We start from the raw sequence: 27480 nt of genomic DNA, 5'->3' as shown, positions 1-27480 counted from the left end.
AGCTTCTGTAGGATTTTTAATATACAATATCATGTCATTGTAAATAGAAATGGTTTCTTCTTTGTTTCCAATCTAGATGTCTTTTATTTCTTTTTCTTGCCTAATTGCCTCCACAAAGAGATTTAATTTGAATGGAAAAAAATTTTTTTTCTTTTTTTTTTAAGATTTAGTACTTAGACTGTTGTGGCCTCAATACTAAACTCTATAACAGACATGATAAGCTCAGGCAGACCTAGAAGCATCCTATTGGTATGTTGTTTTTAGGTGCCATCAAGTCAGTTCCAACTCATAGTGACCCTGTGTACAACAGAAAGAAACACTGCCAGGTCCTGCGCCATCCTCGTAATTGTTATGCTTGAGCCCATTGTTATAGCTACTGTGTCAATCCATGTCATTGAGGGTCTTCCTCTTTATCGCTTACTGTCTACTTTAGCAAGCATGATGTCCTTCTCCAGGGACTAGTTCCTCCAGATAACATGTCCAAAGTATGTGAGATGAAGTCTTGCTACCCTTGCTTCTAAGGAGCATTCTGGCAGTACTTCTTCCAAGACAGATTTGTTCGTTCTTTTGGCAGCCTATCATATATACACTATTTTTCACCAACACCATAATTCAAAGATGTCAGTTCTTCTTCAGTCTTCCTTATTCATTGTCCAGCTTTCACATGCAGATGAGGCGATTGAAAGCACCGTGACATGGGTTAGGCTCACCTTAGTCCTTAAAGTGATGTCTTTGCTTTTTAACACTTTAAGAGGTCTTTTACAGCAGATTTCTTGACTGCTGCTTCCGTGGGCATTGGTTGTAAATCCAAGTAAAATGAAATCCTGCCAACATCAATTTTTTCTCCATTTATCATGATACTGCTTATCAGTCAAGTTGTGAGAATTGGTATGAATCTTAGGAAATGTATTTGATACAAGAAGAAAATTTTGAGAATTATCCTGGGCCTAGGAGTTCTGCCAGTGTTAATATGAATGCAGATGTGAAATTACCTTTGCATGCTGGCGTTGTAGTCCAGGTGTTCAGAGCACTGACGTATTCGGGGTTTCTACGACCAGCCTGGGTCTCCGAAATAACGGGCCTGCGGGTACAGGGACACAGCTATTCTGATTCCACTTCTGGATTACTGAGAGCATCTCTTCTTCTCTTGCATACCTTCCATGCCAGACATTCTCCCAGCTGCCGGGGATACAACACTGAGCAAAAAAGACAAGGCTTCTCTCCTTCAGGAGCTTGTATCTGTTGAGAGATACAGACAATAAACAAGTAAATACATACAGTAATTATAGGTTGTAGTAAGAATGATGTAATGCAGTGGCAGGGTTGGACACAACGGTGGGTACTCTAGGTGGTATCTGGGTAGGTGACTTTTGAGCTGAGATCTAAAGTTTAAGAAGAAGCCAGCCATGCAGAGAGCCTGGGAATAGTGTTTTAGGCATCAGAAACAGTAGGTACAGAGTTCCTTAAACGGTCGTCTTTGAGGACTAAAAGGAACCCATGTAGTTGGGATGTATGGGCAAGAAGAAGGAAGAGGATGAGGTCAGAGAGGTGAACAGAGCCTAGGTTATGTCAGACCATGAGGGCCGTGGTGAGGAGGGCAGACTTTATTCCAAGTGCAGTGGAAACCTTCGAAGGGTTTTAAGCCAGGCAGTCACGTGCTCTGAATTGCATTCAAAAAGATCCATCTGGCTGTGTCAGGAAAGGATTGCAACAAGGCAGGGATGGAAGCAGGGAATGCAATTGGGACATTATTATAATAGTTTAGAGTGGAGATAAATAGAAGTGCCAGATGATGGAAACTTTAGCAATAGGACTGACATGGTGTGGGAAAGAGGGAACAGGCAGAATCAAGGATGACTCCTAGGTCTGGAACTTGAACAGCTAGGCAGATGGTAGAGTCATTTATTGGGGTACAGTAGATTGCAGGAGGAACTCAGCCATCAATTTAGCCATCAAGGTACTGTAGTAATGAATTTGTGAGTAGGCATCCCACGGAAAATCTGTGTTCTCACAAAGTGCCAGCCTAAAACAAGTTTATGGCAAAGGAAAATGAAAGCCTCTTACAAAAGGAGCGGTATCTTTGTAATTCCCTGATGTGGAAAAAACCAAAAACCCATTGCCGTCGAGTAGATTCCAACTCATAGCAACCCTCATAATTCATAAGGAACCCTTGCTGAAATTGATTTGCTAACCACTTGCTAAACTTCTTCCTTGCAATGTTTTATTCATATTTTAATAGAGTTCTCTATTATTAAGTTCAAGTGTTTTTAATTAAGAAAGAAGTACAGCCCTCTGGGTAATATTGCAACCATGTAGACAGCTGGTAATTAAACTTTTCCGCACGTATAACTGCATTCAAACAATTTTGAATGAATCACTTTAAATCTGCAGATGTCATTAAGTGCATCTTTAAACAAACCGACAAAAATGACTCATATAACAGGCTTTGTATCTTTAGGAAACTTTTGAGCTTATTGAACAATGATTATTTTCCTAGGAAAGACAAACTGTACTACCAATTACAGATTCAGGTATCCTATTTTTTTATTATTATTATTATTCAGGGGAAGGAAAAAAAAACATTTTACAGAAAAAAAAATTTGCAAAATAAATTATATTTAACTCTTCAGTTTAATTCATACATTTATTTTTTTTGAATCAAAACTGAATTATAGAAGGATACTTTTAAAGATATTTTAGGCCATGGTATAATGTGAACAAATGCCTTCCTTTAATTGTCAAGCCGTTTCCTTCAGATAATGTAAAAGGCTGAGTCGCATTGCCTCCTGGATGTGCTTGAGCCCAGTACTGGAGAACGGAATATCTAGCGTCATATTTTCTAAAACATAATTAAAGTTCACTATTGCTCCACAAACTTAAAGAGGAAAATAAATTTGTGAATTATTTTAGAATTTTAAAGTATTTTTACCATTGCATAAAATTCGTATTTTCCAGGATAAATAATACTCTTTGTTCAAATGGAACTTTCTATCTCTCTTTGAATTTGCCACTCAAGTGTGCCATTTGCAGCTGTTTTTCCAACAGTACTGTTAGAAGAGTTCATAAATGTCCCTCTGACCATCTTACGTGCTTCAGCTACAACGTCACACTGCTGCAAAACACCTGTTTCAGGATCAGGTGTCCCTGTGTATCAGACATCTGTTCCTTGTCCTGGCCCAACTGTGCAGGTTCACTTAGGGGTGGTGACGCCTCCCCAGCCTATTGCGGTTTCCACCCCAAGTGCCCACTGGTCTCATGCTACCCTGGCCACGATAGCCAGCCTTCTTCCCCTTTGCCACCCTCAGAGCTTCCCCCAGGCAGAGTGCTGTGTCCAGTCGGCCCCATTTCCCAATCTTCCGTGGAAAATGAAGTAAAGAGCAGTAGATGCCATTGTTCAAAGCACCAACTCAAGTCTGACAGACCTGGGTTTGAGTCTTGGCTTTATCCTTCTTACCTATGTGAGCTTGGACACATTTCTTAACCTCATTGACCCTCAGTTACCTCACCTGGGACAATAACAATATTTAATCCCTAGGGTTCTTTTGAGGATTAAATGAGACAGTGCGTGTAGAACACCTGGCCCGTTATCTGACAGGATATTTTGTTTTGCCCACTTAGAAGTGGTGAGAGACGTAAACCAGCCTTGTATTCTAACCAAAACAAAAAACCAAACCCAGTGCCGTCGAGCTGATTCCAACTCATAGCAACCCTATAGGACAGAGTAGAACTGCCCCATAGAGTTTCCAAGGAGCGCCTGGTAGATTCAAACTGCCGACCTTTTGGTTAGCAGCCATAGCACTTAACCACTACGCCACCAGGGTTTCCGGTTCAATAAAATTCTAGAAATTAATTACAGGTACTGTTCAATAAGTGATAGCTACATGGTTTTGGGAGCTCTGGTGGCACAGTGGTTATGAACTCAGCTGCTAACCAAAGGATCAGCAGTTCAAATCCACCAGCCAGTCCTTGCAAATGCTATGGGGCAGTTCTACTCTGTCCTGTAGGGTCACTGTGAGTCAAAATCGACTCAACGGCAGTGGGGTTACATGGTTATGTTTACTACACTCCATTTATGGTTGAATTAATTATGTACATGAGAGTTCATTAATGTGTCACTGGCATCATGTAACATTAGTGCTTTCTTAGGGATATTCTGAAAAGAGAAAAATATTTAGAAGCAGGAGGCGGTGTCTCTCCAGTCATTCCCCAGAGAGCACGCTCTGTCCCTACCATGTTCGCAGACTTACATTGCAGGTATGTAGTTTCACGGCTGATGGGTTGAACTGAGTTTGGAAGGGACTAGTAGCATTTCCTAAATCATAGTGCTACCCGTGGTAAGAGCCAGGGCCGGATTACCCCACAAGCAAGGTGTGCAGGGCTTACCTATGCTTACTTAGTAATCAAAGGTGTGCTGAAACCCGTGTGGAAGTGTGCACCACAGATTAGTAAGTGGACGATTACACCTGCGCGTACCTTGCTCACTGTAAGTCCATGCATTACCCTGCGTTACCCAGCCCTGGTGAGAACGCTTCATTTATTAAATTGGACACTCATACCAGTTAATAGCCTTTGGAAAAAAAGTCTGATTTTTGATGTTTTGTCAAAACTACATTCTTTTCTCTGGAAAGACAAGGTCATTATTTCAGTTTTATCGATCAGTGTACTGCTGAAGATATTGCTGAAGCTATAGAATTTGGTGATTAAAACACATTCGCGCTGCCAGTGAAAGTACCTGAATTGGACCCAGGAATTCCCAGGTGGAACTTGCCCCTAGCCCACTGCCTGCCTTTCGACTGGTTTTCAGCCTAAGCTCCTGCCGATGCTACAGAGCGGCTCGTTTCTTTCGTTGTCTTTGTATCAAGTGCCTGATTTAGTTGTTGACAAAGACAAAATGGCCTAGATTAGATGTTAAAATAATTACAGATCTAATTAGGATCCAATATTTGTGTGATGATACAGAATTACAGAATTCATTTGCAAATTCCGATATCTGCATTTTTGAGGATTAGAAATTGCAAACAATTTCAAGTTCTCAAAAGTTTCAGAAGTTGAAGAGAGAAAGACGTGACAAAAATTAAAGTCCTTTCAGAAGTAGAAATTAATGAGAATCCATTGGTTGTTTAGCCAAACACACTACAGGTAGTTCCCAACTTATGACAGGGTCCCTTCCGACAATTGTGTCGTAAGTCGTCCTGGCTTAAGTCAAATACCTTTTTTTTTTTCATTATTATTGCCTTTTATTATTAGCATCTTTGTAAATCCCATCTTTATTTTTCTTTGGGGGTTGGAGACATTACATATAAACTTATAGCTTCAATTTCAGTGCTTCCTCCTTCTCCAGTTATATGCATATTATATAAGCCAAAAAAAAAAAAAAAGAACAGTTGTGAGGTTTGTCGTAACTCCAATACATGGTAATTCGGGGACTACCTGTATTACATTTCACTGTCAGTTCTCTGATATTCTAATGCTAAAGTTAGAATCCTACTAGTCATTTGTTCATTGAAGAAATCTACCTTCTCTAATCTTGGTTTTCCTAATTGTGAATAGGAACAAGTCATACTCACCATTTTCCTACTTTTTATAAGAGGTGCTTTTTTTTTTTTTTTTAGGCTGATAGTATTTTCCTAAACACACTGAGGTCTTTAACTAAGAACGTTTCTATTTGACATTAAGGGTTTGGGGTACCTGCTGTATGCAAGCACCTTACACACCTCTGCCAGGAGCTCCACACATTCTCTCCAGTCCCATTTCAACTCCCTCAAGGGAGAACTTATTCTTCCTGTTTGACAGACAAAAAAGCAGAGAGGCTTCAATTTGCTCACGTTTGGATGATGCGGAATGGTTAATGCGTCTGACTGCTAACCAAAATGTTGGAGGTTCAGGTCTGCCCAGAGACGCCTCAAAGGAAGGGCCTGGTGATCTACTTCCAAAAATTCAGCCTTTGAAATCCCTGTGGAGTACAGTTCCATAAGGGGTCACCATAAGTCAGAATCAACGAGATGACAACTAGTAACTGGTTGTCGTCGTTGTTGTTAGGTGCCGTTGAGTTGGTTCCAACTCATAGCAACCCTGGGTGCAACAGAAGGAAACACTACCCGGTCCTGCACCACGCTCACAATTGTTATGCTTGATTCCATTGTTGCAGCCACAGTGTCAGTACATCTCGTTAAGGGTCTTCCTCTTCTTCACTGACTCTCTACTTCACCAAGCATGATGTCCTTCTCCAGGGGCTGATCCCTCCTGACAACATGCCTAAAGTATGTAAGACGTAGCCTTGCCATCCTTGCTTCTAAAGAGCATTCTGGTTATACTTCTTCCAAGACAGATTTGTTCCATTCTTTTGGCAGTCCATGGTATATTCAATATTCTTTGTCAACACCACAATTCAAAGACATCAGTTCTTCAGTCTTCCATATCCATTGTCCACCTTTCTTATGCTTGTGATGCTACTGAAAATATCTTGGCTTGGGTCAGGTGCACCTTAGTCTTCAAGGTGACATCATTGCTTTTCAATTTAAAGAGGTCTTTTCCACCAGATTTGCCCAATGCAGTGTATCTTTTGGTTTCTTAACTGGTGCTTCCGTGGGTGTTGATTGTAGATCTGAGTAAAATGAAATCCTTGACAACTTCAGTCTTTTTTCCGTTTATCATGATATTGCTTATTGGTCCAGCTGTGAGGATTTTTATTTTATTTATGTACCTGGTAGTAAGTGACAAAGCAGAGTACCAAATATGGAAATTTTGGCCAGAAAAGCCAGTGGACTTTCCATCATTCTGTACTGCCACCCCCAATAGAGGCCATTGAAAGCATTCTTGCTTCATCTGGCAGCTTAACTTGGTTACCGCTTTAGGCTGTAAAGTGTTTTAACATGCAGAAGTATATGCAGTGTTGTTAACACTGTATTACAACCAAACTTTTACATTCTAAAACAGCCCAAACTTAAAGTTATCCTTTTCCCGCTCCAGAAATGTCACTTGGTTTACCTGTGCTATTTTAATTTCTATAAACGGTCTCAGTAATTGTTTCCCTTCTGGTTCTTTAGATAATATTTTAAACTACCCTTTATTGAATGGCCATCCTTGGTGGCTCAACGGTTAAGCACTCAGATGCTAACCTATAGGTTGGTGGTTTGAACTTGCCCAGCTGCTCCAAGGGAGAAGAACCTGGTGATCTGTTTCTGTAAAGACTACAGCCAAGAAATCCCTGTGAACCAGTTCTACTCTGTCACATGGGGTCACTATGAGTTGAAATCAACTCGATGGCCCCTAACAACAACTATGCCTTGGAGACTTATATACCCTTGAAAATATATAAAACCTGTTCAGTTTGGCTTTACTAGATTCCTTCTAGTGTATGGTTTATTGTTAAACTCAGTCTGTACTCTGGACTCAGAAGATAGTGATGGAAAATCACAAATTGTGTTTCAGCTCACTTTAAGGTTAATAAGAAGAGTTCAACTATATTTGTCAGAGAATTCTTTCTGAAAATTACCAAGCTGACCATAAAGCAAATTGTATTGAAGTGTATTTCTATTTAGGGCGTGGATGAAAAATATATTCTCTACATATACAGCACATCCATATAAAAGTCTTTTAAAACATCCTTTTGTGCCCCCCAAAAAAGTGAGAAAGTTATTTCTTTACAAGGAATTTGCCACTATTGGGTTTAATTACCTGAGAATGTCTCTGTCTGAGACAATCTTAAGGGACTTGGTGGGCATAGATAATGAAGTATGGATTGAGTCAGGTTATGGAGTCTCTCGAGGTCACATGCTGAAACATTTGTGACAGAAATTTCAGACGTTAGGTCTGGTTATGCCTAGGTCCATACGAGTGCTGTTGACATAAAACATGACCCGGATTCTGACCAGCTGGTTCTTGCGAATGGCTTGACTCCTGATTTATGCTGTATAAGTTGAGGCAGCTTCCCTTAAAATGAGCAGTTTTTCAAGTAGTTCTGTGGCTTGGGCTTTAATTTAAGCAAGTTTTAATTTACCCTTTTGCATCCTTGAAGACACATGCTGCAAGCTACCACAAATTGTGGATGAGTTACGTGTGCAAGCATGTGTCACCTACAGCTCATGTCTCTGCTACTACCTTCTCTTCATTCTTGTGGTTAGTGGACCTGAGCCCCAAACGAATCAGGGCAAATGCTTGTGTGGGGTATGGGGCTCAGGAATTTGAAAGAACTTTTCCGGAGTGCTAGGTGGTACAAAGAAGCGAATTTACCATCAGTTATTATTTAAAATGTCAGTGTAGAGATTAAACACTGTCTGCAAATAGCAGTAGAGAGGAGCTTAATCCCCAAATTAAAATGGCAATTAAAGTTTAAAATTAGCATGCAGACATGGACTTCTACTTCATTGCTGTAATGTTGCAATCCAGAATAACTTCCAAAACCTTTTAATTACAGCTCCAAAACTCTATAGTAAATACAAATTTGAAACTCCAGTGATACTGACTAAAAAACCCAGCTACATTTACAAAATGCTTTTTCTTTTTCACTAGGACTGTGCAGAGTGAGGTGCCAATGATTAATTAGTAATCACTTCCTTACAGTTTTTTTTTTAGGCTTAGATTTTTTTGTTACTGTTGATCAAAGTACACGTATCATAAACATATAGCTTGATGAATTTTTAGAAACTGAACAAACCCATATATTCATCATCCAGATCAAAACAGAACAGTACCAGCTTCCCAGTAACCCCTTTGTGCTCCTTTCCTGCGCTGTGCCTCCAAGGGTAACTTCCTGTCAGCATACATTAGTCTTACTGGTACATGGTCTTTTGTGTCTGGCTTCTCTCCCTTAGCATTTTGTTTTTGAGGCTCAGGGTATTGTTCTATGGAGTTGTGTTTCACTCACTTTCATCGTGCGTAGCGTTACACTGTGTGAATACACCACTGTTTATCCATTTCACTGTTGTTGGGCATTTTGGTAGTTTCCATCTGTGCGCTATGAAGGATGTCTTGGTAGAGTCTTAGACTTTTAATAAAATTTGGCAGGGAAGGGGAAGCCATTTGGTCTTAGAAGGTTTAGATTAAATTATAGGTATTTTCATCCCTGTTACTTTGGAACAGTATTACTGATTTCGTGTGTCCTTCAAATATATATATTGGAATCCTAGCCCTGTACATGTAATGTGATCCAATTTGGGAATAAGGTCTTTGTTATGTTAACGAGGCCATATTGGTGTAGGGTGTGTCTTAACCCAGTCACTTTGAGACATAAAAGGAGCAGATTAGGCCCAGAAGAAAGCAAGTACAAATGGAGAAATATCGATGCCATGTGGAGATCACAAAGGAATCAAGGAGAGAAGCTGAAAGAGACAAGGATTTTCTTCTAGAGCAGACAGTGAGCACCTTCCTATAGAGCCAAAGTAAAAAAAAAAAAAACGAAACACGTTGCCGTCAAGTCAATTCCGACTCATAGTGACCCTGTAGGACAGAGTAGAACCGCCCCATAGGGTTTCCAAGGAGCAACTGGTGAATTTGAACTGCCATCTTTTTTGTTAGCAGCTGAACACTTAACCACTAAGCCACCGGGGCTCCTCCTTTAGAGCTAGTGCCCTGAATTCGGACTTCCAGTCTCCTAAACTGTCAGAAAATGAATTTCTGTTTGCTAAAGCTACCCACTTGGGGTATTTCTGTATGGCAGCGCTAGATGACTAAGACAAACAGTAATGCATAATACAACTTTCTAGTTATTTAATGATGTTCTGTAAACAAACTTCATCCTTCTAGCTCACCCAAGTTTTCCTGCCCAGTAGTTGGAATATGCTGCCATATCACTCTTCCTATCCTTCGTGTACTAGCCTAGGTGCCACCTCCTCCTTGAAGCTTTGGCTGATCCTATAAGGAGTACCTTCTGTCTTTTCCAGAATGTCAGACCATTTTGTATATGTCTCTTCACACACATCACCTTTCACGTTATAATCTGTAATAACAACCACCATCCCCTTTACAGTAGCAGTTTCTGAGTCTTGGGGTAGCTTAAAAGAATACAAAGAGACAAGGACTGTTTGATAGACCCTATGTTAAGAGCTTTGCCTACATGACATCTCTTTTTTGCTGTGGGTGTCAGGCACTGTCCCAGTCCAAGCTTGATCCTGAAAGTCTTTCTCAGAAATGTTATAGGCTCCAAAATGAAAATGTCTTTCCAGTTTTCTCCCAATTCTATTCCCCATCAATGTAGGTAGAGTGAGGTTCTTGGTCTGATCTTATCCAGTGGCCTTGTCTCATTATTGCTGTACGTCACTACTGTGAATTTAGCTTTGTGTTACCCACAGTTCCTTGGGACTAGTTCTTCTCTGAGGCTCACAGAATTCTGTAGGGAGATGTCAGATTGATGAAGGCATTTGTCTTAAAAGCCTAAGAAGAAAGATTGAGCAGAGGCCATGAAGTTGAAAGGTTTTTTGTTTATTGTATTTGTTTTATTTCTTTGCTGGAGTTACCAGTTCTCTTTTTAATTATTATCAAACCTCTTTGTGATTATTACTATTATACCATGCATATGCTACCTCATTTTAGAGTTACTTATTTGTAGGTCTTAATCGCCCTGCTCGATTGTAAGCCCGGTGAAAGCAGGGGCCACATCTCACTTGCCTTTGTAACCTCACTGGCTTAGCATCTCGATAACTTCTGTTGAAAGATAAATGAAAATGAATAGCTTAAATGGCTTAGTGAGCAAAAGATTTGCCTGGGAGTCTGAAGACAGCTGAATTGTGTAGCCTGGAGCCCATTACCTCATTCCTAAAATAAATCTGATTGATAGTCTCCCTTTCCTACAAGGATATCTTGAGATGAAATTGAGTTATACGTAACATTTTGAGCCTTTCAGAGGTAGAGTTATGTAAGGCACGTTGCCTCTCAGCAAGTGGGTAGTTCAGTGAGATGAAATCTAGTACTGCAGTCCACTTTAATGTGAAGACTTTACTGCATGCTTTCTTTAAAAAACAACAATAAGCCATCTAGCCTTTCTGATGATTTTGAAATTGTTGAAGAGATTGCAAATCAAAATGTATCTGGGAACTCAGTTAATTACCTGTCTCTGCCACAGTTGTTCTTTTCATGACCCTGGAGAAAGTCACTTCCTTCTCTCTGCTCATTGCTGGCGTTTTTCGAATACGTTTTACTATTATATGAAATGGGATCAGGAAATTTAGAGTTTCAAGCAAACTTAGCACCAACAGCATCTGGTACATAAATGGGTCTCAATAAATGATAGAGGAATAAATTAATGCATCAACCAGACAGTGTCCACACCATGGATTGCTCCAATATTTCAGCCAGGTGTTTTTCCCAGCTTCTGCTTCAGTACTGTCGGTGGTGGAGAGGGTTCACGCATTCTCCTTGTCAACAAATTGAATTCCTGTCAAATGCTACTTTAAACTCTTCTGTGGGACTTCCTCTGATTCTTCTGGGCAGTTAGTCACTTCTGTCCTGCATTCTTCAAGCATCTTAGTCATCCCTCTGAACACTGTAATATCTTATTAGACAGTACCTGCTATGTCTGCCGTGCTAGACCGTGAGCTTCATGAGGTCAGAGATGTGTCTTATTTTCTTTGTGCTCCCAGCTCATAGTGTAGTACAGAATGGATAAATGACTGGAAGGAGGGGAGCGGAGAAAATAAGAGGAAGAATAATAACAGGGAGTACATGTATTGATTGCCAACTTGGCAGTCTCCTAACAGGGATAGATTCACCCTAGAGGTTGTTTACGAAAGACAATCTTCTAATATATACGATTTGTTAGTTCTTAGCATATTCACAAGGTTATACAACCATCACTACTATCTAATTTCAGAACATCTTCATCACCCTGGAAAGAAACCCTGCACTAATTAGCAGTCACTCTTCATTCCTCCGTACACCCAGCCTCTGGCAACCACCAGTCTACTCTCTGTGTCTATGGATTCGCCTACTCTGGACATTTCATATAATGGAATCAGACAGTATGTGGCCTTTTGTGTCTGGCTCCTTGCACTTAGAATGTCTTCAAGGTTTATCCATGCTGTAGCATGTATCAGTACTTCGTTTCTTTTTATGGCCGAATAATATTCCATTGTATGTATAGACTACCTTTTTTAATCCATTTGTCAGCTGATGGACATTCAGGCTTTTTTCACTTTTTGTATATTATGATTAATGTTGCTATGAACATTCCTGTACAAGTTTCTATGTGGATATATGTTTCATTTCCCTTGGGTATATACCTAGGAGTGGAATGGCTGGGGTACATGGTAACCTATAGTTAGCTTTTTGAGGAGTTGACAGACTGTTTTCCAAATGACTGCACCATTTTACAATCCCACCTGCAATGTATGAGAGTTCCAGTTTCTCTACACTCTTGCTCACATTTATTATTGTCTCTTTTTATTTTGGCCATTTAGTGGGTATATAGTGGAAACCCTGGCATCATAGTGGCTAAAAGCTATGGCTGCTAACCAAAAGGTTGGCAGTTCGGATCTACCAGGTGCTTCTTAGAAACCATATGGGGCAGTTCTACTTTGCCCTGTAGTGTTGCTATGAGTTAGAATCTACCCAACAGCAACAGGTTTATAGTGGTATCTCATTGTGGTTTTGATTTGCATTTCTCTAATGACTAATTACATTGAGTATCTTTTCATGTGTTTGTCACCCTCCCAGCTACTTCTTTTGAATTTAAATAATTTCCGTTTCCTTTTTTTCTTAAATTTTTTTGGATTATAAATTTTATCTTCTTGTCATAACTGTTTTGCCCCCAAAACTCCATTGTCAGTCTCAAAACATATTAAACACTCACGAAATCTTCTCTTAGAGATTACATTGCCTCTCAGGGTGTCAGGCTGCTGGCACCATTAACTATAAGGATTTAAATGAGTTTCCATTGGCAACTTTCCAGAAAATCTCCACCTCCCATTATTAGATAACAAGCTTCCATAACCCCCAAATTATGATGATGATAATGCTTTATTAAACAGCTTTTAATGTCACAGGACTGCCAAGAATTTTTTTTTCAAAATTCTATTTTCTTAACTTTTTAAATCCCTGTGAGGTATAAGAAGACAGTGGCTGTCTCAAAGGCTGCTCCAAGAAAATACATGTGGAGGCTTGAATATCTAAAAAGTTCCAGTGTGTCTTGCAAAGAAAAACCTTTTTGAGCACAACCATTGTTTACAGATGTGCACTAAAATTTCAGATTGCTTTTAAATTGCATACCAGTCTTGGGTATCAGTCACACTGCTCATATATGACAATACTTTAATAATGTTGTTATTAGCATTTGCTACCGTGTTTGTCTTTGGCCATAGAGAAAGGGAAGAAAAGGTTTGGGAAATTCCGTGTGTCAATTTCTGCCCTGTACATTGAAAGAATATTTATATTAGCCTTTAAAGATGATGATTTGTAGTAGTGGTCTTGAAAGAAATGTATGCCTGACATATTGCATCTGTAGTATAGTCCACATCAGTATAGGTATTTACTGTAGCTGCGAGTCTTTCTGGCTTTCAGACCTCACAAGTTCCCATCTTAACATTTTGTTTGATGGCTTTTAACAGCATTTGTCATTCTCCATCTTTCTGTAAATTGAATGCATTCAGTCATAATATTCATGATGAAATCCATCAGCTCCCTTATAAACTGGGATTTTTTTAATAGAAAATGATTTCTTTTTAAAGCTGTTTAGAATTTTTGCTTATTTACTCAGTCCGCAAATGGCTGGTTGAGCACCTACTAGGCTCCAGTCATGAGAAGTACAAAGGGAATAAGACAGTCCTAGTGCCTGCCTGTATGGAACTGATAGTCCACCTGTGAACACCAAAAACAATTACATACCTGTAATTTAGGAAACCCTGGTGGCGTAGTGTTTAAGGGCTATGGTTGCTAACCAAAAGATCGGTAGTTTGAATCCACCAGGCGCTCCTTGGAAACTCTACGGGGCAGTTCTACTCTGTCCTATAGGGTCTCTGTGAGTTGGAATCGACTCAACAGCAGTGGTTTTTAATTATGATAAATGCTAAAAATGAAAACCTTAGGATTCTCTGAGAGCACATGCTAGAGGGATGACCCAGTTTGAGGGAGTGACACATAATATGGAACATGAAGGATGGCTGGGACTTAGGTAGAACACAGCACACAGGGACTAGTACATACACAGGAACTAAGGACTCAGCTGGAAAACAGTGCACAGGGACTAGTACATGCACAGGAACTAAGGGCTCAACTGGAACACAGCACACAGGAACTAGTACGTGCACAGGAACTAAGGGCTCAGCTGGAACACAGTGTATAGGGACTAGTATGTGCACAGGAACTAAGGGCTCAGCTGGAACGCAGCACACAGGGACTGGTACATACCAGGAACTGAGGACTCAGCTAGAACACAGCATCCAGGTACTAGTACATGTACAGGAACTAAGGGCTCAGCTAGAACACAGCACACAGGGACTAGTATGTGCACAGGAACTAAGGGTTCAGGTGGAACACAGCACACAGGGACTAGTACATACCAGGAACTGAGGACTCAGCTAGAACACAGCACCCAGGTACTAGTAACGTGTACAGGAACTAAGGGCTCAGCTAGAACACAGCACACAGGGACTAGTACGTGCACAGGAACTAAGGGTTCAGCTGGAACACAGCGCACGAGGACTAGTACATGCACAGGAACTAAGGGCTCAGCTGGAACACAGCGCACAGGGACAAGTACGTGCACAGGAACTAAGGGCTCAGCTGGAACACAGCGCACGAGGACTAGTACGTGCACAGGAACTAAGGGCTCAGCTAGAACACAGCGCCCAGGGACTAGTACATACCAGAACTAAGGACTCAGCTGGAACACAGTGTACAGGGACAAGTATATGCACAGGAACTAAGGGCTCAGCTAGAATGCAGCACACAGGGACTAGTACATGCACAGGAACTAAGGGCTCAGCTAGAACACAGCGTGCAGGGACTAGTACATACCAGGAACTAAGGGCTCAGCTAGATAGAACACAGCGCACAGGGACTAGTACGTGCATAGGAACTAAGGGCTCAGCTAGAATGCAGCGCACAGGGACAAGTACGTGCACAGGAACTAAGGGCTCAGCTGGAACACAGCGTACAGGGACTAGTATGCGCACAGGAACTAAGGGCTCAGCTGGAACACAGCACACAGGGACTAGTACATACCAGGAACTGAGGACTCAGCTAGAATGCAGCGCACAGGGACTAATACATGCACAGGAACTAAGGCAGACACAAGTTTCATGTTTCAGAGGACCTTAATAAAGGACAGTATGGCTGCCATTTCAGGAGCAAAAGGAACAAGATGAAAAAGGGGCAAGTTGAGTAGGGGACACTTGATGGCATGTTAAGGATCTGAGCCTGTGTCAGTGGGGAGCTGTGGAAAGGGTTAAGGCAGAGGGGTGGCATTTGATGGTAGCCCATGAAATTAAGAAAGGCCAAGTGACCTTTGCACTGTCATTTTCTTCCCTCCTGGTCAGGAATATGACTGTAGAAACTATCAGCCCAGCCAGATGAGTGAATCCGAGTTGGAGATGCTGGCAAGCCTACGGCGGCAGCAGAATGAAGAATTGGAGGAGACTGGGGCTTCCCATGGCCTGAGTGCATCTCAGGTTGACAACTGTAATGTCAGCATAAGCACCAGCAGTGACGACACAGCCACCTGGAACTCCTGCCTGCCACCTGTGAGTGCCAGGCATTGCATCTTTGCTTTATTGCCTTGGGGAGGAGCAAGCGTCTTTCTAACAAAGCCCAGCCTCAACTGGGAAAACCAGGACCAAAATGAGAATACTCCCCAGAGAAACATTCAGAGCCCATCCAGAGACCGTGTTTTAGAACTGGGGACAGAAATTAGGAGGTGACATTGTCTTTTCCTAAATGTTTTTATTTACCTCCAGAAGATGTATGTTAGCAATATGGTGATGTACAAAACCATATACGGGAAGAAAAAAAAGAATGATTTTACCATAGGCTCTGGCTATCCCATTGTATCCCCATCTCCTAGCACAGGCCCCAACACAGAGAGGGGGCTTATTGTTAAATAATGAATGAACAAACAGAAAGGAAAAGACTATAAATACACTAAGTATTGCTTAGCTATCAGGAGAGAAAAGAACTTTCTACAGAAGTCACCAGATGTTTATGGACACCTCCATGGGCTTAAGGGGCCGTGCCAGGTGCTGTGGGTGCTTCAGAGACATATATTCCCGCGTGTTTGCAGAGTTAGAGCATTTTAAATATGGTTCATAATCCTCACTGCCACCTGGCAGAGGAGTTGGAGCAGCTCTGAGTCTTCCGCTCTTCAGGTGAAGAAATGGAAGTCTGAGACCAAGTTTCTACACCTGGTCAGGTCAGTCCCTTCTCTACAATACTGTCCTCAAGACTCTTATGGTTTAATTGGAAAGTCAAAGCATAAACAGTCTGGTATAGTACAGGAAATGTCACAGAGAATTATGATATCATTATTATTAAAAAAAAAAAAATCATTGCTGTCGAGTCGATTCCAACTGATAATGAACCCTATAGGACAGAGTAGAACTGCCACATAGAGTTTCCAAGGAGTGCCTGGTGGGTTCGAACTGCTGACCTTTTGGTTAGCAGCTATAGCACTTAACCACCAAGCCAGCCGGGTTTCCGATGATTATTAAGGTAATGGTAATTATTACTACCATTTTTTAAGTACTTAGAGTCATTTTAAAAGCTCCGTAGGCCCAAGGAATGTTTACTTATAGGCCACATTCAGTGCCATAGCAAACATTAAAATATACTTTTATCCAACAGTAAATATAGCTTTTTTGCTGTACAGTTTTTGAAAGGATCTTTAGAATTGTGTTACTTTGACTCATGCTTATATATAACTACATAAAAGTTAATACGCAGTTGACAATGGAACAAGTTATATTTTAGGTATTTAAACATTTATTAATTTTGATTTTGCAGTTTTCTTTTTGTATCTTAAAGCCAACTTTTTCCAAGTCTCTAACATTTTTGTAGGTCTTGGAAATCTCACAGGCCCTGGCATTTAGTGCTTTACATGTGTTACCTAATTTACTCCTCATAGCTATTCTGTGTGGTAAGCACTATTAGAGCCCATTTTTCAGATGAGAAACCTGAGGCTCCTTAATAAAGTGATCCAGATATAGCATTGTCTAACACCAAGTCTGAGCTCCCAACCACCATGATATGTGACTTCTTGATATGTGACTCAATTGTCAAATGAGCACTACAGGTATCCAGTGGAAGGTGAGATTTCTGTGCTCTGGAGAGAGCTTACAAGTCTTCAGGGTAAAAGAAGAATTCAAATTGGCTGTAAGGAGATATAAAGAAAAAAATAATAATTTTTCATTAGTATTCTTTATCCCCCCTCCCCTCCTTACTCATTCCCCAGGTTTCTCTCACATTAATTGTACTTATTTCACAAAACTATCAAGCATACATATGGCCTCAAGCAGCCTTGGTGCCAACGAGTATCCACCCATCCCTGTGTTCCAGTTACTCAGAGTACTCTCATAGCCAGAGCTAAGAACACAAGAGTCAGTTGCAGATTTTTGCCAATGCTATTTGCATCGGAGTTGAAACATTGCCTTTGCTAACAAATATTCCTCAGCAGTCATTTAAACCACAAGCAAGAAAGAGAACGGTGGCCTCCTGATCGAGCTCATTCTGTCATGAAGTAGCTCAGAGACCAACATTACAAAGGGCAAGCTGAGGAATGATTATTTGTGGACTGAAAAGCCTGAACTCTTGGTTGCCCTGGATACCGCGTTCTCATCACTGTCCTGTTCTGGCAAGGACTGAGGTCTCCTGCATGACAACTATTCTACTCTAAAAGTATACAGCCAAAAATAACACCATTGGCAATGAACTCAATAGCCCCTCTCTTTTACCAAACGAGAGATTTAAAAAAAAATTTTTTTTTAGACAGAAAATATTGAGAAACCTACCTTTGTATTCATAAGATATTATGTTTAGTATTGCATCAAATTTGATCTATTCCAAAATTGGAAATATCACCAAATGGAAAATTGCATTCCTTAATGAACTCTGCATCTCGTTGCTGATATAGAGTTTAAATAGAGCAATTTACAAGCACCATCGTGATCTCTCTGAGAGCACATGATTTTCTCTTTAGATGTTGTACAGGGACAGTGAAAAAGAAGAAATGAACTCATCATTTTGTTTATCACAGTGATATTTCAAAAATGAGTTAGGTATTGCTCAAATATATTCACCATCCTTTGAGAACTGAAGGGTCTTAACAGAACATTATTTTAATATTAATATCCTGAAAATAATCATAGTTTAAGGCATCTATGAAAAGAAATGAGAGCATAGACCCGAGTATTTCTAAAGTATTCAAAATTATTCAGAAATGTTTAGTATTATCAGTTGTTCCATACTCTGAAAATACCACTGGAGAGTGAACAATCTCAAAAATGTCATCAACTCCAGGTCCCTTTGCACACAGCCAGTACTCTCTTAGCTCTCCATAATTTCCTTGATAGAACATTCATTCCTTCATCCAATAAAATATTCAAATTCAAGAACTCAAGTTCTCTCTTGAATTCTGAATTCTACTGGGCATCTTTACCTGGGTTTCCCAGGGCCACTGCAGACTCCACATGCCTAATCTGAACTCATGTCTTTCCTCTTTACCACCCTCCTCCCCTGTATTTCAGTGAGTGGCGCCACTGCCCACCCTGGTATTCGAGCCAGAAATTTGGAAGATACCTTCACATCTCCCACTCCTTCAATCCCCGTATCTAGTTGATCTCCAAATCCTGAGAATTCTCTGCTTTATTTCTCTTAGCCTTCCCTACCTGAGGCCACAGGCCTGACACTTTATTTTTCATTCAGACTCCTTTAACAGTCTCCTGACACCTCTGTGCCTCCCATCCAAGCACTATAGCCTGGTGGTTAGGAGCAAACACTCTGAAGTCCAACTGCCAAGTTGAAGCCATGACCTTGTAAAATACATGGCACTGTGTCTGAAACATAAATAAGCATCTAATAAATAAAGGTTAGTTACCATTATTATTGTTACCCTTAGTGAGCTTTCTGAAGCCCAGATCTGACCTTCTTTCCTCCCTGCTTTAAGCCCTTCAGTGATTCCCCGTTGTCTCCTTAGTTTGACATACAGGGCCCCTCATGATCTGGGACCTGCCCCCTCCCTCCAGCCTCATCTCTCATTGCTGCCCACCTTTCACTCCATGCGTTAGTCCAGATGTAATTCTTTAAACGCACTGTGTACCTATCTTTGTACCGGATTATCCCTCAAAGCTTAGCTCTGAAGTCTCTGTAGCCCTTCCCCAGGCCTCATTGGGAAGGACATGCCTTTCTTTCTGCCGCTGGAGCTAGGAACATCTCCATGATAAGTTTCTACACACTCTGTTACCAAGTTTGCTTGTGTGTCTCCCATGAATTCATCCCACACATATTTTATTTGAGTTCTACAATATGCTATGGACTGTGCTGAGTGGTGAGGATACAAATAAGGTGCTACCCAGTCTTGAGATGCTCACTGTTTGGAGGGAAACAGAGAAGTAAACAGCTCACTCTAACTCAGGTTAGTAAGTGATAATAGAATAGTTATCAGAATAGTAGAGAGTGAGAAATCAATTCTACCTATTGGTTTCCACCAGCCACTCCACAGGAGAAAAGACCTGGCAATCTGCTCTCATAAAGATTACAGCCTAGGAAACCCTATAGGGAAGTTCTGCTCTGTTCTACAGGGTCACTATGAGTCAGAACTGACTCAACAGCACATGACGACAATTGGTTTCAGGGATACTTTTACAGAGAGGGCAACAGTTAAGCTAGAATTTAAGAATGAGTGCAAGTTTACCAGGTAGACAAGAGGGAAAAAGGAATTTCAGGCTCTGAAAAGGAGAATTAAGTCTTTGGGGTGGGGGGTAGTCTTGCCATCCTCACTTCTAAGGAGCATTCTGGATGTGAAGTAGAACTACTGTATACCTTAACTACACCGTGCAACTTGCCCATCACTAGCTGAGCCATGCCCTTTTTTTCAGATCATGCCATTGCTCCAGAACTTTACTTTACCTGGAGTGCCCCTCCATCTCCCTTCTCAACCTAGAACAACCCTACTTGTACAACACAAATGTCACTGCTTCATGAAACCCTCCCCAAACCTCAGCCCACCCTGAACAGAATTATTCCTTCTCTAGGTTCCCATTATCTTCAGTGAGCCTTACTGTAGCATTTACCATATCAAATAACTGTTTTTGTCAAGGTCACCCAGACCTAACTGTGAGCTCCTTGATGACAGGACCATGCCTCAGCCTTCTCTGTACCTTCCAAGCTAAGCACAGAGCCCAGCAGGAGGTCAACACTCAACTACTGCTGGTTGTCAGTCATTGGTTGAATGAATCAATCAATATTTTTTAAATTCCTTTTTTACCCTAAAATAAGGTAATATTGGTCAAAATTCCAAAATAAACATCAACTTTGCTTTGCTTAAGTAGATCCTGTATAATACAAGAAATATTTTATATTCAATATTTGATAAATGGATATTAAATATGCACGCAAAGGAAAAATCTCCCTCTAGGCAGGGCCTGAAGACCAGTAGTGAGAAAAGGAGATTTAGGCAGGTCACATTCAGTTTAGCGTCTTTACCTAACAGCTTCACACACATTGCAGTCTGAAACCAGCAAACCCATGCCGAGTAAAATGCAAGTCTTTAGCAAAATCTATTGTGTTTACTGCAAGCTTTAATTCCTTAGCTTTCTTCAGCATCTGTACAGTTCAGAGTAATATGTACTGCTTAAAAAGTGTTTAGACATAATAAATTAGTCATTTAAAGGTGTAATTAAATGTAACCATATTTCTCATAGCAAATTGGCTTTTGTAGGCATCTCTTGCTAAATAAATCAAGCCCACCGAGAAATCCATTAGCCTTTGACAGACAAATTTTTCAAAGTTTCTAACTTAGAACCAAATTCAATTAAAACAATACTTTACAACTTCTGTGGAAACCAGGCTACAAGTAATCAATTTTGGAGAGTTTCTGTTAGGAGTAGCCCTCATGAGATTTATTCAACAACTGCGCTCTAGGCTGCTCATGAAGCAGCTAGGAGTTGGTTATAATGTATTTTTAAGTGAATTTAATTTTGGTGAGGGATTTTGATTGACAACAGCATGAAGCCATGTCTGGTGGCGGGGGTGTGAGTGTGTATGTGTGCTTTTTAAGGAAAAGAAGAGGTATTTAATGGACACTGCTTCATATGGAGACCAGAGAATACGAGCTGTAGACTCAGCCAACCTGGGCTCATATCCCAGCTGTTGTTTCCTGGCATGACCAACTGTAAGATGGGCCTCGTTGAAGGGCCTTCCTCTTCCTGGTATTGCGAGGGTTAAATGAGTGCTTGCTATGTCTGTGCCCAATGTCTGGCAGAATGGGCTCAGGCTAACTGGGAACTGCTGCTCCCCTCTCCCCTGCAAGCTTATTCTCCTCAAAGGATCACTTGAATAATCAGGAAAGGTTTCTAGAACATTTTCCCTCTTTAAGACCACTGAGGGCTGTGTTACTTGTTTTGATAGGTTCTTAACTGTTGAAACCCAGACTGACACCGCCCACCCAGAGGTTTGCAAACAAACTCTTAGCATTTCCTTATGTCTCCGTCCTGCCTCTAACCTAGGTTCAAAAAAAACATGTCTAATGTGTTTGATACTCAGTGAGCAAATGCCCCAAAGCCATCATTCCTTCGGTTAAGAATTCCCATAACCTAATCTCATATTTAATCTCAAAGCACGGAAGTCTCTTCAGCTTGCAAAAAAAAGCAAGAAAAGCAAGCTCCCCGCGTGCATCCATCAACATGGCGCATTGCAGAGCATAAGATTTGGAGGAAAACCAGGCAAGATGCACCTAATAACATTGTAATCATATGGTGAGATTCTCAGACAAGTTATTTATGGTCTTGATTAACCTTGAAACATTATTGTTATTTTCCTAGTTTTGATGTAACAACACAGAAATATTGTATTTACTTTTTAAGGTGGCAGGATTATTTTATCCCCTGTTCTTTTATTTATTTATTTTTTCTTTCTTTTATTTAGCCTTCACTTCTCTCCCTCATCTCAAAATTTCTGGCAGCTTGGTCACAGAAAAAAAGCAAAGCTGCTTCTGCTCAGTGGTGGGATAGTCCCTGAGGGCCCTTTTCCTGGCACTAGTGTATAACAACAGCGCCACCAAAAGGACGAGTTCCCCAGTTTCTAAAACCTGCTCCATTTCTTTGCTCAACAGCCTGTCAGCGTTTTACGTGACCATTTCTGGATGCTGTGTCCCCAGTATATGATATGTTGCCATTTTAGGCTCTTCATAGTTAATAGGTATTAATTTTTTTCTGATCCACTGATTCATTAACTTCTCAGGTCTCTTTGGGCGTAATGGGTTTCCTTTCAATCCTCCTGAGCCATAAAGGTAGGAGTTGATCAGGCTAAGCTGCAGGTAAATCAGACGAGCAGCTGTTCCTACACAGCTGCAGACATGATGGATGGAAAGTGGTCCCAGCCAGTGTGGTACCTGGGCCGTCAGAAGGGGATACTGAGATGTGCGAGTTGCCCTGTGTTTAGTGACTCTGCAAGTCACCCGTGAAATAACTTCCCTTACTCTCAGAGTACCGCCTAGTATGTCTTGTGTCCGCTCAAAATTTAGAAAAGTAGCAAAACTTATTTTCTTTAATTTTAAATATGTAATGATGACATGAGAATGAAATCAAATGAATTTAATTTATGGTAAGGGTCTAGTCATATATTTCAAATAAATGTATTTCAAGACTCTTATTATTACTGTTCCTGCCATAAACTGAACTGATTTCGTCGTGCTTGTTATTCAAAACCTTAGGAATTCACCACTCTAGGTGAGTTCCCTAGCTGTATGAAACACTGTGATGTAGTGGTTAGAGGGTGAACTGTGGAGTCAGACTGCCTGGGTTCAAAATCCGGCCTCACTCTTCCCTGGCTGGCATAACCTTGGGTTAACACCTGGAATCTGAATTTCCTCTTCTGTTAGATGAAGTTGTTAATCCTGTCTGTTTCCTAGGATTCCTGTGAGGATCAAATGAGATAACATCTGTGAGGAATTTCTCACAGAGTAAGCGCTCAATAAATATCAGTTACTGCTATTACTGTTATTGTCGTAGTTATTCGTAGATCAAAAGGCCATCCCTTTTGCCTCTTCTTGTGGAATTATGTAGATGTGGCTGAATTCCACAACCGAGTGGAAAGTATTAAATTTTATTTATTTTTCTGTTTTGTTTTGTTCTTACTCGTTCACAGAACGTTAACGTTAGCTACCTAGAAATAGGTTTACTGCTGCGTGTGTGTAGAAGCATATCCATTTGTGGATGGGGACATCTGGCTCCAGACAGCTGGTCACATGGGTCCCCCTGTGTTCACAGGGCTTTTAGAAACTATCAGGCACATTCTCATTCTTTCTGATGTGCATTGAGGAAACCAGGGAGACCTTGCCCACGTGAAAGCTCTGGCCTTTCAAAGCATCAAAGCAAACTTCTGGGAGCCGAAATGTCTTGAAGGAGTTTTTCAGCTGCATCATTGCCACAATCCTTTCCTGCCCTGAGCCTGCCTATGAAATTGGGAGACATATATGGAGAAAGGGAATCGGGAGCCACCCACTTTTGTCTGGCACCCACTCCAAAACAGGAGTCATTCGCAGGATTTCTTTACACTTACAAGTCAGGAGGGTCTGCCTCGTCATGCTGTTATTTAATTTGGTTATTATATATGGCGTTTTAAATGTAATGATTTTTGGTAATAACCTGAGAGCTAGTGTTCAAAAGTAAAAAGTAAGTTAGGGAGCTAGGTATTAACTGAATTTTTCAGTTCACCTTTCCGTTTTTTTTTTTTTTCCTAACACTTAAAAATGAGGGTGATGTGAATATTTCAATTGTCTTCTTAATTTTTTACTCTTTGTATCATTGAATCTGCTTTATAAAAACATGATCAATGATGAAAAGGTGCCAGTCTGTGTGGTGTGCCTGAGTGACAGCTGAGTCACTGACAGATAGGAATCTGTAACCATTCTGTTCTCCAAGGGATGTAGAGAGTCATTGGGAATAAATAGAATTAGATGGCTATAACTAAAATTAATGGTATAATATTAAGAAAATGGAAATTTGGCCGAATATCAGGACTGTGGTGCTTAGAGAGTTGTAGAAATGCCTCTGAAAATAAGTAGGCGGAGATCCATTCAGTGGAGGCCTGAGTACAGCTGAAATACTGGAAGAATACCAATGAATTCATTATTGGGAGTATTTCTGCACCAGTGTGAGTTGGTCTAGAGAACCTGTTAGGCCCTTTGCTTGCTAATTTCTTTTTTGCCGTGAAATAATATAGCCTTAAATCATAGAACTAAATTTCACTTGCAAATTACTGCAAGTCTTATTTCTCTAGTGAGATCAAATATGTCTTATGACATGTTTTTCCCTCCACTGTTCTCCCAGCTGTTGTTTCTTATTACTGAAATGGTGATGCATTGATATTGGTTCAATTACCAAAGTATCTGAGCACATTTAAATTCCTGGTGCATCACAGGTAGTCAAGCTAAGTGACTGTGATTATCAGACAGGGTGTTTGATTTAAATTAAAGGAATGCTTCCAAGAGATTATTTATAGAGGAAGACAGTTTACTCTGAAGAATTCCCATCACCCATATCATTAATATTTTAGGGCTTGTTAAATAAGGAATATGAGGAAAATAAGGAATATGTACACAAGCAGGAATGCTACACTGCTTTCCTGCTTGTGTACATATTCCTTATTTTAAGAAAGCCTTAACACCAACCCCATTGGGTAAGGAAGTAACTGAAGTCCTTTGAGTACAATTCCAAAATGTATACCAAATTCCAACATGCAATAAATAGAATTAAAAATGAGAATATTAAAAATTATTTTCATGTTAGAGTTACATGGTTGTTAACTACATAAAAAAATACTTTGAGCTGATATTCAAAAAGAGAATTTGTGTCAGATATGAGGAATTTCTCCCTTCACAGAGCAAAGGAAAAAAATTAAGTTCTATCGGAGGCAAGTGTTTAAGGCTACGTGGGATGTCGTTGTTTCACTGTATTTTTAAATAGCAGCTTAAAGGTTTCTTGTTGAGGAGAATAATTGCGATCTCACATTTGTATTAGGTAATGCTGTCACCTTTTTCAGTTCGTTGATTAATGCCTGAGGTTTTATTATATAATTGGGGAAAATCACCATCTTGGCCTGAGATTTACATGTGTAACTCTCGTTAATGGTAATGGAAGTGACCCTTGTGCGCTTACTAACATTGAGACATGAATACATTTTCTGTATCTCTGAGTCTCTGGGATACTGTTGACACTTGCTACACAGCATTAGTTCCACGGAATGTCTTGTTTTGTTTTGCTGTATCTGGAAATATCAAGCAATGTTAACAGCATAGAAATTCCACAGAGAGGAGGATTCTAACACGTGAATTTTTATTACATCACAGATGCTCTTGAGTCCAGTGACTGGCCGTTAAAATAACTCCTGTTTTTTCTCATTCACCCCTCTTTATTTGCTGCATCTCCCAGCGAGCCTTTGTTCTGTAAACCCAGCCCCTTCTTGTGGATTGTTGCTCAGGAGAAAGCACCAGGAATGAGAGTTTGGATGAAGGTATGTGTAAGGAGGATTGTGCTACATTAAAACTCACAAATGTTTTCATTGTCTTGCAGCCCGTCAACCAAGGTCGTCACTATCAGAAAGAAATGAATCCACCCTCTCCTTCTAACCCCCGGTAAGAACCATGAATAACATAAATAGTCTTTTTTAAAAAAAGGGTTATTTAGAAGATTCAATGTGCATTTCTCTTGATTTCATGAACTGGTTTCCCAAAACTTCTAAAAAGCTTCCAAAGTTTTTTCCTCTGAAGCTTTAGTTCAGTCTACTCTTCTCCTTCTGACTGTGCTGTAGTAGTTAATGGGCACGTTGTTAGTTGCCATCCTGTCAATTCAGACTCATGTAGTCCTGGCATCTGCATGTGTACAGAGATTCATGGAGTCCTGGCATCTCCCTGTGTACAGAGATTCATGGAGTCCTGGCATCTCCATGTGTACAGAGAAGAGTTGTGCTCCACAGGGTTTTCAAGGCTGTCACCTTTCAGAAGCAGATCGCCAGGCCTGTCTTCCCAGGAGCTTCTGGGTAGGTCTGAACTGCCAGCCTTTCAGCTAGTAATCAAGCGCTTAACCTTTGCGCCACCCAGAGACTCCGAGTTAACAGGCTAACCTGTTGTTGTTGAGTCAATTCTGACTCACAGAGACCCTATAGAACAAAGTAGAACTGCCCCGTAGCTATTCCAAGGCTATAAATCCTCACAGAATCAGACTGCCATGCCACACCTTTGTCCTGAGAAGCAGCTGGTGGGTTCAAAGCAATAACCTTTCAGTTAGCAGCCGAGCACTTTAACACTGCACCACCAGGGCTTTTTTGTTAACAGCCTACCTATATTTAAATAGCATCTCTACTTCTTACTAGCTTTGGGACTTTGAGCGAGTCATTTAACTCAGAATAATTCAGTTTTCTTTATTTTCATCTATAGGTAGAGATAGTAATTACCTCATGGTGCTTTTGTGAGGCTCAAATGAGCTAATGCATGGAAAACTCTTAGCACAGTTCCCAGCACATGGTCAGCTCTCTTTAAGTGTTAGTTATATTCATTATTATTCTGTTGCATTTGAAGTATTGTACATTTTCTGTCTAAATCTTTTTTACATAACCTGTGCCTTTATATTGATCAAAATGGCTTATATGCATTTAAATGGATATTTTTATTGTAATTTCAAAACTTTTGTTACTTCGAAAATGTCATTAGCATCTGAGTAATTCGCCAGTATAGAACAATTTCGTTATTGCAGACTGTTTAGGAAAAGCAATATTTAGGACTCCTTAAGAAAAGAGCATTTCAAGATCTATCCTGAAGTACAATGCTGTCAGTAATAAGACAGTGTCCATGTACCTACAAGGGATACCAGTTAATACAACCATTATTCAAATTTACACACCAACCACTAATGCCAAAGATGAAGAAATTGAAGATTTTTTACCAACTTCTGCAGTTTGAAATTGATCAAACATACAACCAAGATGAATTGATAATTACTGGCAATTGGAATGCCAAAGTTGGAAACAAAGAAGAAGGATCAGTAGCTGTAATATATGGCCTTTGTGATAGAAATGATGTCAGAGATCGCATGATAGAATTTTGCAAGACCAACAACTTATTCACTGCAAATACATTTTTTTCAACATAAACAGCAACTACACACATGGACCAGATGGAATACACAGGCATTAAATTGACTACATCTGTGGAAAGGGAATGATGAAGAAGCTCAATATCATCGTTCAGAACAAGGCCAGGGGCCGATTGCGGGACAGACCATCAATTGCTCATATTCAAGCTGAAGCTGAAAAAAAATAAGTCCATGAGAGCCAAAATATGACCTT

General features: G+C 40.4%; 1 protein-coding gene across 7 annotated transcripts in view; it reads left to right on the top strand.

Annotated features, from left to right (window-relative positions):
• The window catches only part of CFAP20DC (CFAP20 domain containing), a 269312-nt gene that overhangs the window by 180284 nt on the left and 61548 nt on the right, over positions 1-27480 (top strand). For 6 of the 7 annotated variants that reach the window (XR_007514517.1, XM_049863557.1, XM_049863555.1 and 3 more), the window contains 2 exons: positions 15468-15671; positions 25710-25771. Coding sequence is in view for 5 of the 7 variants with exons in the window: in XM_049863557.1 (XP_049719514.1) it covers positions 15468-15671; positions 25710-25771 (266 nt within the window). In the remaining 2 variants the exon portion in view is untranslated. Of the gene's footprint in view, positions 1-15467; positions 16337-25709; positions 25772-27480 lie in introns of those variants that run through there. The other variant, XR_007514516.1, reaches the window with a different exon arrangement.

The sequence above is a fragment of the Elephas maximus genome, chromosome 20, assembly GCF_024166365.1.
Source record: "Elephas maximus indicus isolate mEleMax1 chromosome 20, mEleMax1 primary haplotype, whole genome shotgun sequence".
Lineage (NCBI taxonomy): Eukaryota > Metazoa > Chordata > Mammalia > Proboscidea > Elephantidae > Elephas > Elephas maximus.
Note: the sequence above shows the minus strand (reverse complement) of the source record. Positions and strands in the feature narration are given on the sequence as shown.